Source organism: Rissa tridactyla, chromosome 6 (assembly GCF_028500815.1).
Source record: "Rissa tridactyla isolate bRisTri1 chromosome 6, bRisTri1.patW.cur.20221130, whole genome shotgun sequence".
Lineage (NCBI taxonomy): Eukaryota > Metazoa > Chordata > Aves > Charadriiformes > Laridae > Rissa > Rissa tridactyla.
This window is the reverse complement of record NC_071471.1, coordinates 11,146,603-11,163,495: the sequence shown is the minus strand read 5'-3', so window position 1 is coordinate 11,163,495 and position 16,893 is coordinate 11,146,603. Positions and strand designations below refer to the sequence as shown.

At 41.0% G+C, this 16,893-nt stretch overlaps 1 protein-coding gene across 5 annotated transcripts in view; it reads left to right on the top strand.

Moving 5' to 3' along the window:
* Positions 1-2,325: 2,325 nt before the first annotated feature.
* Positions 2,326-16,893, top strand: part of UGGT1 (UDP-glucose glycoprotein glucosyltransferase 1) — a 48,928-nt gene continuing 34,360 nt past the window's right edge. For 3 of the 5 annotated variants that reach the window (XR_008467208.1, XM_054207424.1, XM_054207423.1), the window contains exons 1-11: positions 2,337-2,409; positions 5,028-5,166; positions 7,039-7,121; positions 7,675-7,799; positions 8,673-8,785; positions 10,008-10,182; positions 11,117-11,213; positions 12,891-12,969; positions 13,179-13,279; positions 14,157-14,256; positions 15,328-15,388. Coding sequence is in view for 4 of the 5 variants with exons in the window: in XM_054207424.1 (XP_054063399.1) it covers positions 2,352-2,409; positions 5,028-5,166; positions 7,039-7,121; positions 7,675-7,799; positions 8,673-8,785; positions 10,008-10,182; positions 11,117-11,213; positions 12,891-12,969; positions 13,179-13,279; positions 14,157-14,256; positions 15,328-15,388 (1,131 nt within the window). In the remaining variant the exon portion in view is untranslated. Of the gene's footprint in view, positions 2,410-4,457; positions 4,661-5,027; positions 5,167-7,038; positions 7,122-7,674; positions 7,800-8,672; positions 8,786-10,007; positions 10,183-11,116; positions 11,214-12,890; positions 12,970-13,178; positions 13,280-14,156; positions 14,257-15,327; positions 15,389-16,893 lie in introns of those variants that run through there. The other 2 variants (XM_054207425.1, XM_054207426.1) reach the window with 2 other exon arrangements.

Below are 16,893 nucleotides of genomic sequence, written 5' to 3'. Positions count from 1 at the left end.
ATTTATTGAAAGCCGGGGAATTCCTTACTGCCGTACTGGAAGGTGCAACTATGTGAAAAAGAAGTGAATGGTGTTGAGCCCGTCATACCCAGGTTCCATTTGGCTCTGAAGGCCTGTAGTTAAGGGTGGGCTTTTTTCTCCTCCCTTTTTTCTTGTAGTTCTCGTATTGCAGTTGTGGGGGACTCTGGGCTGCTTTTAAATCTTAAGTGATCGTTTCTTAAAGTACTGACCCGGGTGGTCTTGTGCAGTCCTAATACAGGTTCTTGCCATCCAAATGAATCACGTGCTCTCTGAGGCAAACGAGAAGGTTCTGTTTCTTGGGAGTTTTACAAGGCTTTGAACAAAGCTGAGGCGAGAACCACTCATCGGTGTGAGTGCGGGGTTGGCTGGTGGTTTGTTTTTTAATTAAAACTTCATCGTGAATTGCAAGAAAGGTCACAAAATCAACACTGCTTTTGATATGGGTCACAAATACCAACAGAAAAGCAATGAAGAAAGGCGATGCTGTGAAGATGGCAGTGTAGGTACTCAGAGGGATCATCAGTTGGGGACTGTTGGTCTGGCCCAGGGGTCTTTTAGTTCACTTGCATTTTTGGCATTCAGCACTTCAGTACGTGAAGCTTCTTATGATGTGTGGGGAAATCGGCCTCTTGGGTGACAGAAAAGTTGTTTCTTGCTGTGGCGGTGTGTTGGCTTTTCCCCCCCATCAAGTGCGTTCACAAGTATTTCACATCTGAGTTACATGCTTTTCATCGAAAACTAGGAGAGGTAAATTGTGTACATGGGGCGGGGGGCAGCTTCAGAATAAAGAAAAAGGATTTTCTTACGGGGAAAAACTGTGACAAATGAAGAGTTCTGTTATTTGCTCCTTTTGCAGCGCTGTGTTGTAGTCCCTGCCCAGAGCAGGATGGGGGTGGGGGGAGCATGAGGCCCATCTGCCTGCTGTTCCCCACCAGCTGCCGGAGCTGAGCTGTGCCCGAGTAGGAGACACCTCGCAGCCCCCCACTAATAATTTATTCCTTTCAGAATTCTACCATACAATGCTTTCACGTTTCTCCAGCTGCAGCCAGGGGCGATTCCCTCTCAGACACTTTCTCCAGACCCGTTTGGAACACGATTCCATACAGATACTGGTTTTGTATCGGAAAACAACTGTATTTTAGTAAACTGACTTGTAGTCAGTTTACTAAACTGACACGGAGCATGCCAAGAATGGGCACGCAGAGCTGGCGTGGAGTCTTTGGGCTGGAAAAGGCACAGTTCAGAGGGAGAGCTGTAAAATCATAAATGGTATAGAGAAGATGGATAAATGAGTGACACAGGGTTAATTTCTCTTTCGATAATTTTACTTTTCAGCAAGGTCTCTTCTAATGCTTGGGAAAAATGCATGTTTAGGAGACTCTAGTGTCTGAATTTGTGAAAATACTTACTTTATAGCCAGCTCTGGTGTGCGGGTTTCAAGGTCTCAGTATTTTTGAGCTTGCCAGGTGTGGGGACGAGGAGCAGCGAGACCCAGGCACTTGACCCAAGCTGCCAACAGGGTTATTTCATACCATGAACAGCACATTCCACGTAAGTCAGAAAGTTTGCCGAGGAGTTCGCTCTCTCCCTTGATGGCGGCGGTCCAGAGAACTCCTTGCCCAGGTGCCAGAGCCCTGAGCCCTTCCCTTCCTCCCGCAGCCGCAGCACTCGCAGGGTCCCACAGTGGCTGTCCCTGCAGAGAGCGCACGGCTCCTGTTGGGGGAATGGGGTGAGGATAATCCTTTTATGTTTTATATTGGTATCAGTATCGGTTCTCTGACTGTTATTAATTACTTAGTTCTATTCTATTAAATCTGTTTACATCTCAACACCCGGGCTTCCTTGGTTTTTCCCAATTCCCCTTCCCCGGATGGGGAGGGCTCCTAGGCTGAGAGAATAATTGTCTGAACGACGATAAATCGTGGTAGGTTCCTCAACTCGTAACGACAGAGAACAACTCACGCCCCCTTCACGCCTACGCGCTACACACCTGAGCCGGGGAAGCTGCTCCTCGCCCAGCGCAACCAGGCTCTTTTCCAGAGCCCGGGCTGCCGGCGGGACAGCGGAACGAGCCACACCGCCTCCACCTTTGCCTCCGGAATCACCCGCTTCCCAACCTGGGGCGGCACGGGGCAGGCTGGGCCCGTCCCCACCCCGCGCCTCTCCTCACCTGCGAAGAGGGAGGTCTCTGGAGCGGGCACGGGCGGCGGGAGGAGCGAGCGGCACCCCCGGCGCCCCCCAGGCCATGGCGGCCGGGTGACGCTCTGGCGCTCGCCCCGCAAAAACTCTATGGCGGCGCGGCCCCCTCTGGCCCGGCAGCGGAAGCGGCGATGCCCGGAAGCGGCGGGAGCGGCGCGAGGCGGAAGGGAGCGTGGCGGCCGGGGGCAGGTGCGGTTACCAGGGCGACACGCGCGTGGGGCGGGGGGCGCGCGGCCCGGCCCTGAGGGGAGCGGGGCCGCCTCCGCCCGGCAGCGGCCGCGGGGCTCGGCGGGCGCCGGCGGCGGTTGTGGCCGCGCCGTCCTGGGGGGAAGCGGGCGGCCTGCGGAGGGGAGCGGCGCGGTGGCGGCCGGGCCCCTCAAACGGGCTCCGCGCCCCGCTGGTGTCGGTCAGTCAGTCGGTCAGCGGCCCTGCTAGTGGGTCCGGCCGGGAGCTCCAGAGACCGCGCCCGAGGGGAGTTAAAGGCCCTTCGCCATTAACGAACGGGCATCCCAAGTTTTTTTAAATTTTTCTTTGAGTTACCAGCGTTGTCTGCGTTACCGCTACGTGGCCGCTTGTGCCTCGCATCGGGAGCGTAGCGTGGCGGGTAAGGGTTGTACGGAAGCATACTAGATGTGGAGGAGCAGCCATAACAAATTATTTCTAGTCGAAGCTGTTCAAGCGTGTGATTTGGGATTACTCAGTTAAACGCCTGGGGTTAGTTTCAGTGTTTACAGCACGGCAACGTCATACCTGCGCCTTGAAAGGCATCGCGGTGACCGTTACTGCTTGCAATACTCGGTCAGACCCCTTGCTTCAGCCTCCTGGCCCTGACACTTTGGCACCCTTGCCCCAGCAGGTTTTTCAGCTCTGGCCCTTCCCTTCAGGCTGCCCAGGGAAGTGGTTGAGACACCATCCCTGGAGGTATTGAAAAGCCGGGTAGACGTAGTGCTGACAGATACGGTTTAGTGATGGGTTTTCTCAGAGTTAGGTTGATGGTTGGACTCGATCTGAAGGGTCTCTTCCCACGTAGGCCATTCCATGAGTCTGTTCTATGATTCAGGGCTCCTCTGGCAGTGTCTCGCCCACTCGCTGCCCAGTGCGTGGCACAGGCCAGCGCTCGCTCTCTCAGGCCCGCGGCTGCGGGGTGATTTGTTCCTTTCTCCAAGGCAGGGTGTGCGAGTTTCCGGAAGTCAGCTGTATTTTAAACTGAGTAGCTGGAGGAAAAAATATTTGCAAAACAAATGAGTCTTGAAAAATCCACTTCAAAATATTGTAATTCAGATTGGTTTTTGCTTTTTTCCCCTCACACAGAACACAGCTGCGTCTCCTCATGTCGTTTATGTTCATCCCTGTGCCTCTTGCCTCTTCTGTTCTCCACAGTGTACTTTTATTTTCCTTTGGGATACTGATCTTTTCTTTGTTTTATGGCTGTTATTATTCAGGGAGTGTAGGTATTTCTTATCTGCAGGTTTTCAGTTGGCTGAACCGGTGTCAGGTGACAGATGCGTCCTTTTCTCCCCCCTCATTTCATACAGAAAAAGGCTTTTATTACAATCATTACCAGAATGGGAAAACAGGCATCAGAGAGTAGCATGGGAGTTTTAATCATAAGAATGCAGTACAGTATATTAATTTACATGTTTCAAACTATTGTGTGTAATTTGCAGTGAATAAGAAGGACACGATTCTGGGAGGAGCTGCAAACCTTGGCTTTTCTGTTGCGTTTGGCAGAAACCAAGGTTTCACTCCACAAATATTGAACGAGCTTCCTCCTCTGCGCGCAGTGAGTGGTAGTTGTAAATGTTCCATGTCATGCGATGCCATCTGTCTGCTTCACAGGTGCTGCGTACAACAAATGTCATGTGCAGCTGAGCAAGGTGCTCCTCGTATATTTTAGCAGGGCATTTCTGGTTTTATTCTGAAAGAAAGGAGGTTGAGATACAGAAAGAGCAATGGGCAAGTGTCAGAGGGGGAAAAAATGCTTGAATTTTTGGATACCATAATGGAAAGCTAACAGGAGAATTCAAGCCTTCCGTAAACTTAAGAGCTGAGGGCAAGGAAATTCCACTCAGCTGTGTCACGGTGAATAGGACAGAGAATACACAGGTGAATAGGACAGGCATTAAAGTACGTGTGAAGGACAATAAAGAAATTATTTCCTCCCCCCTCTCCGGCTCATTTCTCACAGTAAATTGTATCATTTGAAGTCTTTCTTCATTATTTCATTAATTTTTCAGCTTCTAAAGTCAGTGGCACTCGGTGCATCCAGGAAATGCTTGTTTCTTCATTCCTCAGAGAAGTCCGCTGTACCCAGCAGAACCTAAAGGGCTGACTAGGGAACCTTAACCGTGCCTGGTGCTTCCGACATTGGTTAGTACACCAGCTGATGTATCTCTGCAAACACGAAATGTGACTTTACTTCCAGTAAAACAAACGATGGGTAGGTTTTCCACCTAATTAGAAATATGATCTGTTTGTAATACCTCTCCTTAAAGCAAGTAGTATATGATGTGGGTGTCCCAGAACAGAAATGAGTTTGTTTGAAAGCATAAACATAGCAAAAGCTGGAATTGATTTAGGTTTAATTGCAGTCCAGGGGTCAGATCTCAAAATCCTTGTCTCTTCTCTTGTTTTCATATTATTTTTGATTTTGTAACCTGAGGTGAGACTATGATTATTTCGCTGATGTATTGCATTAAATGAATGAATCTTAAAATATGCCTTAATATATTTGGATATTTGAGATTCTGTATTTATACAAAGAGATAATGCTAAACCGTCTTTCTCTTCTTCGTTTTTTTTTTTAGGCTGCTTCTATAATATGGGAATACTTATTGCAGTTCTTGGAATCTGGTTCAGCTCTTCACTCGTAAAAGGAGATTCTAAGGCTGTGACAACATGTCTAACTACGAAGTGGTCTTCAACTCCTTTAGTACTTGAAACAAGGTAAGTGCGTTGTGATTTTTTTTTTTTTTTAATTGACAAATCAGAATATGCTTAGAGGATAAATTAGTGTATTCTCTTTTTCATTTGTTTTATGGTGCTTTGGATTCTGGTCATTACTAATTCATTGGCAGTAATAACGGTTGAACATGATCGTTGCTGTGCTGGGGGAGATGGGATGAATATTTTAAAGGAAATAGTAGTAGTTTTTGCTTTTAGTAAATTCTTTCATTGTGCCCTAGAACAAAGATTAGTCACAATAATTCCATAGTAAGGATTTTTTGCCTTACGAATTTTTGGTCAAAGCACTAGGTAGACAGGTTTAGCATGGTTTTGTAAGATTCCATAATATAAGATTTTTTTACTTAGTGGTCACTGTAAGTTTTGATACATAGTGGTGCTTGCGTATGTTTAGCTCAGTTAAGCTTAACTTTGTTCACGTGAGTTCTGCATTGGTTGTCTAAAGTCAGCTGCTTTGTTAAGAGTTGCGCAAGTTAGCCTGGGGAGATTTCTTCTATGGTATTAAAGACTTTTTTTTTTTCTTTTAAAGATGCTATTTAAAAAGAAAAAAGAAAGTAAAATGCTGTCTTTTCACTGCCAGTCTACTTAGCACTTTAGAAGTCCCCATCATTTCATTTTGTGGGATTCTAATTTGGAGATGTCTATGCAAAGTAGGACTTCTAGATTTTTGTGTGCGTGTGTTTAATTTTGTATCGCTTAAGGTTTGGTGCCATATATGGAATTCTGCCCATGTTGTCACAGATTGGTTCACATGAAAATAGTTGGGCATCGATGGGTTTCATTCAAATGGGCGTGGCTTTGCGTGGTAGGACAGGTGTGTTCTAGGTGAAATTACTTTCCTGTAACCTTCTCTGCAGAAGCTGATGTTTGAAGACTGAAAAATCCTTAAGCAGCAAAATGCAAAGCTCAGGTGTTAATGCCAGGGTTTAAATACCTTGACGATGCAAGGTGTTTGCTGTGGAAAAGCTCACCCTAAGAAACTGTGAAGTAATAAGCAAATAATCAATATAACGTACCAAAGGCTTGATATATTACCTAACCACTATATTCAAAGACTTTAGATAAGTAGGGTTGTTCATTTAGGGTGAACTGCAGAATGATACAGTGCTGCAGTGTAAAAATCATTCCTGATGTTCAATTTACTTAGCCCGGCACTGCAATTCATTACCCCATTGTTCAAGAAGTACTTATCCCCTTAGGTCAGAACTGGTTGAAATGAACACGCAAGCTATGGTGGCAGCTAGTAGGCTCCAAATCTTGTGTTGTAGCGTCCTTTAGCGCGTGAAGCATGTTACAAGTTTAGACATGATAAAGTATGTGCCGTTAGCAATGTTCGAAGAATTTTTTTATTGCCTCACATTGTATACCTACCTAATCATATGCTTACTACGTGGTGAATTACATCATGATTTGAAGCTGTGACTTCTCCTTTTGCTCACTTAACAACAAACAAACAAAAAACCCCACCAAAGCGAGTAGTCCGACAAACTACGGTTTGTTACTGCAAAGTAAAAAAAAGTGTGTATTTCTCATAAAAGATAGCTAGCAAAGAAATGCGGTAGGGAGGAGAGGTCCCAGCATGTACCCTGTTGTCTGTCAGTGGTCTCCGAGAGATTAATAGGTGCTTTACAGGCTGCTTTCCCATACTGTGTGTTTATCCTGGTCTCCGACTGTTATTTGTTTGGGTTGGTTGGTTTGTCAGCTTTCCTGGTCTGCTTTTTCTAGTAACATATGGTTTCCTGATGTAGGTAAACATATGATAGGAGCTAACTTTTTCTAAAGCTTCACAAAGTGTTAGAATTGTAACTTGAGAGAAAATTCATAGATCTAGCTAACTCTTCTCTTCTTACTCAGTGAGTTTTTATCAGAAGAAGGCCAAGAAAAATTCTGGAATTTTGTTGAAGCCAGTCAAAATATTAAGGCATCTGAACAGGATGGTAAGTTGTCGTAGTCTTTTTCTTGATGATGACTGGTAGTTGACATGGTTGAAAAATAAAGTCAAATGTTTTGTCTTCCTTTGTGTTAGTATTGTACAAGTCAAATGAGGACTGATTTCAGTAATGTTTTTACAGTGAAGTGCTCAAAGCTTTGGGATATCCATTTGACAAAAGCTGTGATGCGTGAGTCTGAAACATGATTTACTTGCCAGTTTCTGTTTCAACGTGAAGTATAAAATGTTATACATGCTTTTTCTCTGTGTTTTGCTTTCTCAGCTGAAATTAAATGGGAGCTTTTTACTGCTTCCCTCCTCCCCAAGCCTATGTTTGCATCCTCAGGAAGGTACATAATCGTGCTCTCATGCATCTGTATTGAAGTTTACTCGTCCATCTGCAGAACTGGCTGTAATGAAAATTAAGGAGGAAGGGTTGTGTGCATATTTACAATTAACGTCATGGGCTTCTGTTAGTATAAATCGCAATTAAGATGAAAAGCCCTTCTTCAGTGAGAATATGGTATAGAAAAATAACTGCTTGTACTTTGACTTTGCAGCTAGTGATTATTACCATGAAATGCTGAAAGTAGCCTGCCAGAGTCTGTCACCTTTGCAGCAGAATCTGTTGAAGTTTTCCTTGTCTTTACGCTCTTATTCTGCAACAGTTCAAGCTTTTCAACAGGTCAGTACAGGAAATCCTCAAATGATTTGTAGAGAATTACCTAGGAACGATCGAGCTGCATAAGGAGACATTTGAGAGTGTAAAAAAAATCCCAAAGTGATTAAGTGCTCCATACATCTGAGCTAAAGAGCATGCATATATATATATACACACACACACACTGATTTCACCAAGTGCCAAATTTGAGTCCATCTGTCTAGAGCAGACTAAAGAATTGGGATTTCAGTATGTCTGTGTATCTTTGATGCCCGCTGCACTAATAAATGTGTGAAGATTTTTTTACGAGGAAAATCCCCATGGGTCCATTGGTAGTTGTGATGCTGCTGCTGTTCCCATTATTCAGTTGTACTTACTTGAAGGCAGTAATCCATGAATATGCAGCTCTCACGATTAGAACCCATAAGCGGAAGTTTGTTGTACTCTCTGTTCTTTTTCAAACTCAGGGTATTCATATGGTTCATTGCAAATTGTCTCACATTATGATGTGCTTTATTTAAGTAATATTAGAAGATATCTTCCTTTTTCATCTGGAATCATTTTATCATTTGTTGTTTAACAAATACAGGGGTTTCTGATGTGTAATGCAAAAAACCTCAACCAAAAACCCTACAGTTACAAGCCTCGCTTTTTGTACCTGGAACTAATATTACAGTTAATAATAATAGACTGGAAAAAAATTCATAGTAAGTTAAGACTTAACTCTCAACTTTTCAGTTTTTACTGTGCATTTAAATTATGTAAGAAAGAGGGAAGTACTAGTTTAGAATTTAGGAAATCAAAGACGACTGATTGCTACAGAGCTATGCTGTTGTCATTTTCACTTGTTTCGAGGGCAAGTGTTGAACCTGCTTGCTTACAAATGTTTTAATACAGATAGCAGCAGATGAACCTCCACCAAAGGGCTGTGCCCTGTTTTTTGCTGTGCATGGGGAGAAGACATGTGAATTTGACTCTCTTGGAAACCTTTTACAGGCAGCTTCAGAAAGGTATTTGCTTCATATTGAATCATTGAATTAGCTCTTAAAATTTAACCTAGTCAGACTTACTGCTGTACAGAGATGGTAATAACTCTTAAAATTTAACCTAGTTAGACTTACTGCTGTACAGAGATTGCAATAAAACAGTAGTTTCTACATTCTTCAGTGTTAATTTATACTGTCCATTGAATGCACAGAAGTGGCAGACTCTTATTTCTTATTAATCCAGATTGGAATGATTGTTCGCTTATCCATTGCTCTTTGGTATTCTGCTAGGAGGAGGAAGAATGCTTTGAAAGTGCAAGGGGAAAAGTTGGAAATAATCTGTTGAAGGACAGTAGGAATTCTCAGGAATATGTTAAGCCTTTAGTATGTAGGGAAAATAGAAAGAGCTGGGCTGCTCATTAAAATGATAGGTAATATAGCAGAGATCATATCATGCGTGGCTTGAAGCATGCACAGAATTTTTTCCCTATATAATTTTCTCAGCATTAACAAAGAAAACTATCACCACACAATATATTTAAAATTCAGATTTCTTTACAAGAACAGAACTTGATTGTAGCTTTTAGTAACAAAAAGAAACTATAAAATATACCTCTTTCGGGGAAAAAAAAAACACCACCAAACTTAAATTTCAGTTTGTCTTCACAATAATCTTCGTAGTTTTGTTTTTTGTGGGCATAAAGGTGGTTTTTGTCAATGTGCAGACGTATGGCATCTATAGCTCACATGCTATTCATCTGACTCACTGGGAATATTTTAAATTTTTCATTGTATTTTAGACAAAATTTAAAAACAGAAGTTGAAAATAGTCTTCTCATTCACTTTCTTGTTTGTGTACTAAGCCAAGGACAGGGTTCCCTTGAATTCGAGTTGTTGGACCGTTTGCTCTGTTAGCCTTTTATTTTTTTATCCAGAACTTATGAATCACCATTAGAGGAAAAAAAAAGTTAATTGAAAATTTAAGGGAAGTGGTTAATTTTTAAAATAAGGATCATATTAGATTCAAAATAACATCTGGCTACTTGTTTCATTTTCATATGTCTATTTTTAACAAAGCTTTATCAACATGCATTGAGCGCTGCCAACCTTGATAAAATATGGGAATATCTTGACATGTATTCAGAGAACACAGGAACAGCCATTAAACATGAGAAATTCTGCATCTTGCACTGAGTGAGGAAGTGCTGTGAACCACAGTGTGATAATCTTCCATGTTTACTCTTAGGCCAAAGCCATTTTTGTTCAAAGGGGACCACAAGTACCCAGTGTCAAACCCCGAAAGTCCTGTTGTCATACTTTACGCTGAGATTGGCTCAGAGGAGTTCTACAGATACCATAGGAGGCTTGTTTTAAAGGCTGAGGCAGAAGAAATCACTTACGTGCTCAGACACTATATCGCTGTAAGTATATTTCCGCATTTTAACAGAGGTATTTGACATGGAAAGAGTAGCTGGCCTGGCTTTCCTGGCTTTTAAAAAAGAAAAATGGCCTAAGTTTGTTCCCTTTAAATGGACACTTGAATAATGCATTGCTGCTTGATATTTGTAATACTCAAAAGTTTATTTTTTATTGCATGTAGCGGAGGCATACAGAGTATGTAAAATCTCACAACTGTTTAAATAAGAGGATTATTTGATTTTACAAATGCTGAGTTAAACTCCAGATAAACTACAGAGTTTGATCTTAAAAAAAAAAAAAGTTGTTCTACCTATATTAGATTGTAGGAAATAGATAGTTGGATCTTTCCCAGTCAGACCACTTAGTTACTTCCTATGAGAAGCAGAGATTAACTTTATAGTACCATTTTCAGATGAAAGGCGTGGTTTCTGTAGCAGAACCGCTTACCAGCCCTAGCGCAATTTATCCTGGTTTCCATCTCCCTCCCCTAAATTGCCCATAACCACTGGATTGGCGTTTAACTCTAAATTACAAAAGCTCTAAGAATTTTGAGTTGACTTCACAGTTGAAGTTCATTTCCCTTCTCTGTCTGATTTGATGACATGAGTCTCTCCTGCTCTACTCGGCTTGCATGCTGAATCCTGGAAACATTGTTTTGTGTTCCTTTTTGCCTGGTGGTTTTCAGTGTTGTTTTGGTCCATAGAGATATCTTTGTCCTCTGAACTTCAAAGAGCTTTGTTGAAATACAATAGGAAATATAATTATCACAGCACATTACTGCAGAGTCACTCATTGTATTTGTTTCTCTCTTACGCGTTACCGGTTGTGTCTGAAATGTGTACTAGCTTGAGATTTCTTAGCTTTGGGAAATGGCAGTTTTTAATTTGTACATCAAAACAAAGACTGGCGATATTGTACTGTTGCTTTTCCTTACAGAATCCCAGTAAAGAAAAAGTCTACCTCTCTGGCTATGGTGTGGAGCTGGCTATTAAAAGTACAGAGTATAAGGCCAAGGATGATACGCAGGTGAAAGGTGAATTAATATTTTAACTATTTTAATTTTGTAAAGATAATTTTGTATTTCCTTTGATATGAATGACTGTTTGTCTGAATTGCAGATCTTATTTCTTCAGCTCTGAAATCACTTCTCTTCCTGTCTCTTTGGGTTTATGTTCTTTATGAAACGTGTCTTTGCCATGGCACTTGTCTTCTGTGCTTGTGCACTGCTGGGCACATTGGAGTCATGACTCTGGACTAGATCTTAGTAATGGCACAATTAATGCAACTAATTTTTTACCAGATAAGCGGATTCTCTGCAGATGTAAAGCACCTCTACCTTAATTTGCTGTAGCTTATCCATCCACAGAGCAGAATGTGTTTCCTGTTCTTGTTCTTTGGGAACAAGAACTTAGAATTCTGCATGATTTTTCTTTTTTGCTTTTCCTGCTTTCTTTAGAGCACTGATCTGTGTTTTGCAAACTCTCATGCACCTGCCAAAACTATTTTTGTTAGGGTAATTGTGTGTGTGTGTATACTTTTTATTTACGTGTGTGCATATCAGAATTTCCTGCTTTTATCTTGGACTTAAGTAAAAAAAAAAAAAAATTATTCTTTTAGCTAGTTGGTTAGTTTGAGATGCTGTGGAGAACAGAACTCAGATTTTGAATTGGGTTCTTCATGATTTTGCAGTTTTAGCAGTTTTTAGATACAGATCTAAAGTCTGATTCAGAATATTTTGCCACCATCTAGAATATAGACACATAAAACCTTTGGTCTTTATTTGTAAAACTATTTAATTTTAAGAGAGACTAACATACTAGAGGAGGTGATCCAACTTTTTTATTACTGTGTGAAATTTTCCATTAATCAGTCATCAAAATGTCACGCAAAAGCCCTGGTATTGTTTGTAGAATAGGATGTTGGAGGCTTTTGTCTCTTCAGGTGACAAAAAAAGTAATTCTGGGGAAGATTTGTTATTTGTAAACTTGTGAAGTTTTATACCAATATTGACGTAAAATGTTTAAAAAAGTGGACAGACTGTACTGGCACTGCTATGAGCTGCAAATAAGTCATAGATAGTAAGCTGTGCATGAGAGGTCTGTCGTACTCCTCCAGCTCCTTTGGATTCTGTGGATGTTCTGGCTGTGCAGTCATTTATTGGTGCCTGTGCTGCTTTGCCTTGTCCCGAAGCACACGCTCATCTAAAAGGTCAGGACTTTTAGTTAGACTTGAGCATAAACCATCTAGATTGGAGCTGGCTGGATAGGAGATCGCGTGAGTCTTTTGCGCTGATTTCTTCTTGATGTTTAAGCCCAGAATTGGACTTTACTCAGATACTATTTTTTATCATGTATTTTGGGGCTAAAATTGGGGTTGTGTTCACAATTGAAGTTTAGCACTTATTCTACAAAGCTGGTGTGTCCTGAAGGCTCCTAGGCCCTAGTGAATTCCTCTGCAATGCCTAGGTCTCTTAGATTTCCACTCATTTTACACTTTTCCTTCTCAGTAATCCAACTTGACTTTATTTCAGCTGTTACTGTGTTCATTTGTAACAGTAATGTCTCTTGGATATGGGTTGAAAAGTAAGCCTGAAACTTGCACTTTCTTCTTTTTGGTTACTGCAGTGTAGTTCTGTTAAACAAATCAAAATGAGTGTTGAGAGCTGTTTCTGAACAGCTTGATAAAAGTGTTTTTCTCTGTGTGTTTACAGGCATGGATGTGAATGCTACAGTAATAGATGAAAATGACCCTATTGATGAAGTGCAGGGATTTCTGTTTGGAAAACTAAGGTAAAACTCAGTTTTAAGTTGTTGGTCTTCGTCATATCAAAAAAACTTGATGCCAAGATGCTCATATTTTGCTTTGTTGTTATTTTTCACATGTCTGAGTTACACATATGTGTTAGCAGCATGCTTTTTCATATGTTAGTTTCTTTGCATTAGCAGCAGACTTGCTCACAGGAAACCACAGAAGTTCTTTCACCCTCATACCCTTTTAGGCAATTGTATCCTGACCTGACAGAAGAGCTGAAAGAGCTTCGAAAACACCTCGTGGAAAGCACCAATGAAATGGCACCTTTGAAAGTATGGCAGTTACAAGGTAATCTGCATGAAGACTTTCAGTATTGTACTACAAAAACTTAATGTAAATGTATCTTCTGGTGCTCTACACAAATGAGGTCGTGAGCGGCTCTGTAGAGTTGAGAGTTTGACTGTAAATTCCTGCACTGGAAACTACTGGATTTTTTAAAGCTCCTTCGCAGCGTCCTGTTGAAATACCTTTTAGAAAGATGGTTTCATGGGACTTCTGAAGTGAAGTTTGCTTTCTATATTGTGAAGTATAGTAAGCCACTTGCTTTTAAACTGACTACTTGTATGATCTGGTAAATGTCAAGTTTCTTTCCGTTGTCATATTCTTGGTGTGGAAAGCTGATATTTCTCAAGACCAAAGGAAAACTATTTCAAAAGTGTCTGTATGCAACTCTGACCTGTTTCCCTGGAAGTCATCTGTTAGAGGCCTGTGGAAAGGCTTTCCATCCTCTGAAAAAAGAGAGTAATTCAAAATGCTGAGCATACGTTGTAGCCACAGAGAAACTACCTATGTCCAACAGATGGCTGTTTATGTTGCTAGCTTGTGAAACAAGCACCCAGGCCCCTTCTGAAGGGCATATCCTCCTGCCTCCACCAAAAATAAGAGGTGATGGTCCAGACTCATTGAAGTAACCTGTAGATAGAATGTATTGGTCTGTTTTGAAAAGGGTTACTTGCTTCAAGTCCACAAATATAAGTTGAATACAAGGAAGAAGATTAAAAAAAAATTACCTAAAGGCACAGATAGAAAATGAATTGTCATAGGTAAGAAATACGCAAAAAAGTTGAAAGCTAAAGTTAAGATGCATTGGCTTGTTTTCATTTTGGACTTCCTGACTTCTGTTTTTTCACTTTGGACTTCCTGACTTCTATTTTTCCACTTCTAGATTTAAGTTTTCAAACTGCTGCTCGCATTTTGACTGCTCCCCCTGTGGACGCTCTGATGGTCATGAAAGATCTCAGTCAGAACTTTCCTACAAAGGCCAGGTAACCTTAATTATGGGTTCGAAGAAGTTTTCTTATCATCTTTTTTCTGAGCAGAACATGAGACAGGCAGAACTGGTTGGGTTAATGTCCGAGTTTCTGTTCAGCTGGAAGCAAACACCGGGGAATGTTTATGCAGAGAAGTTCTTCAGCCTATGGTTACAAAGAGGATCTTACAGTGTTTCTCTTGGATGGCAGCTGATGTGGACTGGTAGAAAATTTGACAGAATTACCTGTGCTATTTTGTTGTGAAATGCTTCTGAACCTTTTGCATCAAGTCCTCAAGAATTTATTGTATAGGCTTTCTGTTCGGTGGCTTTAAGCTTTAGCTATTTGCTGGATCCCACTCTTCTTCTGGGATTCACTTTGGCAAACAGCCCAGTCAGTCTCATGTCAGAGACTGATGTGCAATTCCACTGTTTTTTGCACTTTGTCAGTGACTGCTTGGAGTATATTGAAATCAATTTCAAGAAATTCTGTCAGTCTAGAAATATATTTCATTCCACAAGCTGGGTTGTGAAGATGGTATTACAGGAGCTCCTCCTTTTTGAGTAGGTGGAGATATACTGGAGAGTAAAAAAACACCTGAATTCTGGTCTTATTTGCCACTAACTGCTATTGAGATGGTGCTATTTCTAGCTTCTTAAGGGAGGCATTGCACTCTTACTGCGTTTTTAGTCAGATCTGTGAGCCGTACTCGCCCATTTTGTGATGATGCAAACACTAGATCCAGCATAAGGAAAGGAATGAGAACCCATAATGAGGAGTGAAATCCCCCTGTTTTCTACTGCCAGCCTCCACCTCTACCTTTCTGGCAGCTGAGCACTTTTATTACAGTTAACATGAAATTAGACACTGAGGGTTGGCTTGTGGTTAACATTTTTATGTTCTGTTGAATTACGTAGTATAAGAAAAATAGCGCATCCTATTGTTTAATGGTACCACAAAGCGATTGCAGCACTAGGAGACTAAACACATTTATATGTAAGGTAAAACAGTAGGATAAGAAGCTATCTAATCTATCCGTTAGATAAGAGAGAGATGATTCACAACATGATGTTTTTATTTCTGTAGAGCCATAACAAAAACAGTTGTTTCTTCGGAACTCAGAGCAGAAATTGAAGAAAACCAAAAGGTAATGCTTCTATAAAGTAATGTAGTGCTTTTGCACTTCTGTTTTAAATATAAATTCAAGCTTTGAAAAAAAATTATTCTATTAAAAAGTTTATGTTTTGCTCAAAATAATGACCCAGTGTTTTCACATACAACTTTGTCTTATGCATTTAGGAAGTAAAGAAGTGGTGGATTTTCAAACATGGATTATATATTTTATATATATGTAATTATTATATATGGAACATAATTTAGCTTGTTTGCTCAAATATGAAAACAGTGCTGAGAAATTCTTTGAGTGTTTGGGAATGATGATAATAGGGATTTCACAGAGCTGCCCTTACAATGGCTGTTGCCAGCAGTCAAGTGTTCTGGTATTCATTTGGCAAGCACTTGTCAGTGTATATGAAAGGGACCTTCTGTTCCGTATTTGAACTCAGAATCTGTTTGACTGTGTTTATTTATCTTTATAAAATTAATTCTAAATACCATGAAAGTACTGTGTTGTTAACCCTAGTGGAAAATGTTTACTTACAGAAAACATACAGCGTAGGTGTTCCTAATCTGCAGACTGTCTTAATCTGATCTATGGGACAGGACTGTGTCAAAAATGAAGGGGTAGACATTTTGATGTCTTTGTCACATCGGTCTTGGTTTCTGAGTTACACGTTTGTAGTGATGGCTTGCCAGCTAAAGTTGTACAGAGGTGGTTAATATGTTTCTCATAGGACTGTGCGGGCCAGTTGGCCTTCTTTCAGTCTCTGACCGAGTTCTTATTCGAGTGGTAAAGCAGGTGTGTAAAGTCTGAATGTCAGTGCTGCTCGTCCTGGGTAATAGTTAAAAAGAGGCTGACTTCAAGTGACTGACTTTAGGTTTCGATTGTATTATGAACTTCTCAAAAGCAACTAGATGTTAAAAGTGAGAGTGCTATTTAGCGGAAGTTATTAAGAGTCAAAATAATATTTTTAGATTATTTTAAATATGTCTGACCTCGATGGAACATAGCTTGTTAGAAAGCTATTGCTTGAAAAGCAAATATATTAAGCATCTTATCACAGTTTTAAGGATGCAGAAGAAATTTTGTTCTCACTACCCAATTCGAGATGGTACTTAGATATCTAAATTCATCAGTGTTTACAAGGAAGTCACAGAATGAACTCAAAACCTTCTGCCATGGCACAGAACGATTCATACTATGTGGAAGAAATGGTTCTTATGTTGGTGTTTTGAGAGCGGAACTAGTGAAGGAATAAAATTTAACAGCTATCCAAGTAAGTCTGCATGTGCTTTGAAACAGAACCATAACCCCTGTCCCCCCCAGGCTGTGAGGACCCCCTGGAGGTCTCTGAGGAGGTTCTGGTGTTTGCAGAAAAATGTTTCAGCAGCTCTGTTGTGTACTTGGCGTTAGCAAAGCACTGAAAAAAACAATAGTCACTTGGGAATTTTGTTGAGATTTTTGTTCAGGCTTTTGTACAATTCAAATACACCTCATAGTGCAGTTAGAATAGAGTGCAAACTAGAAGTGTA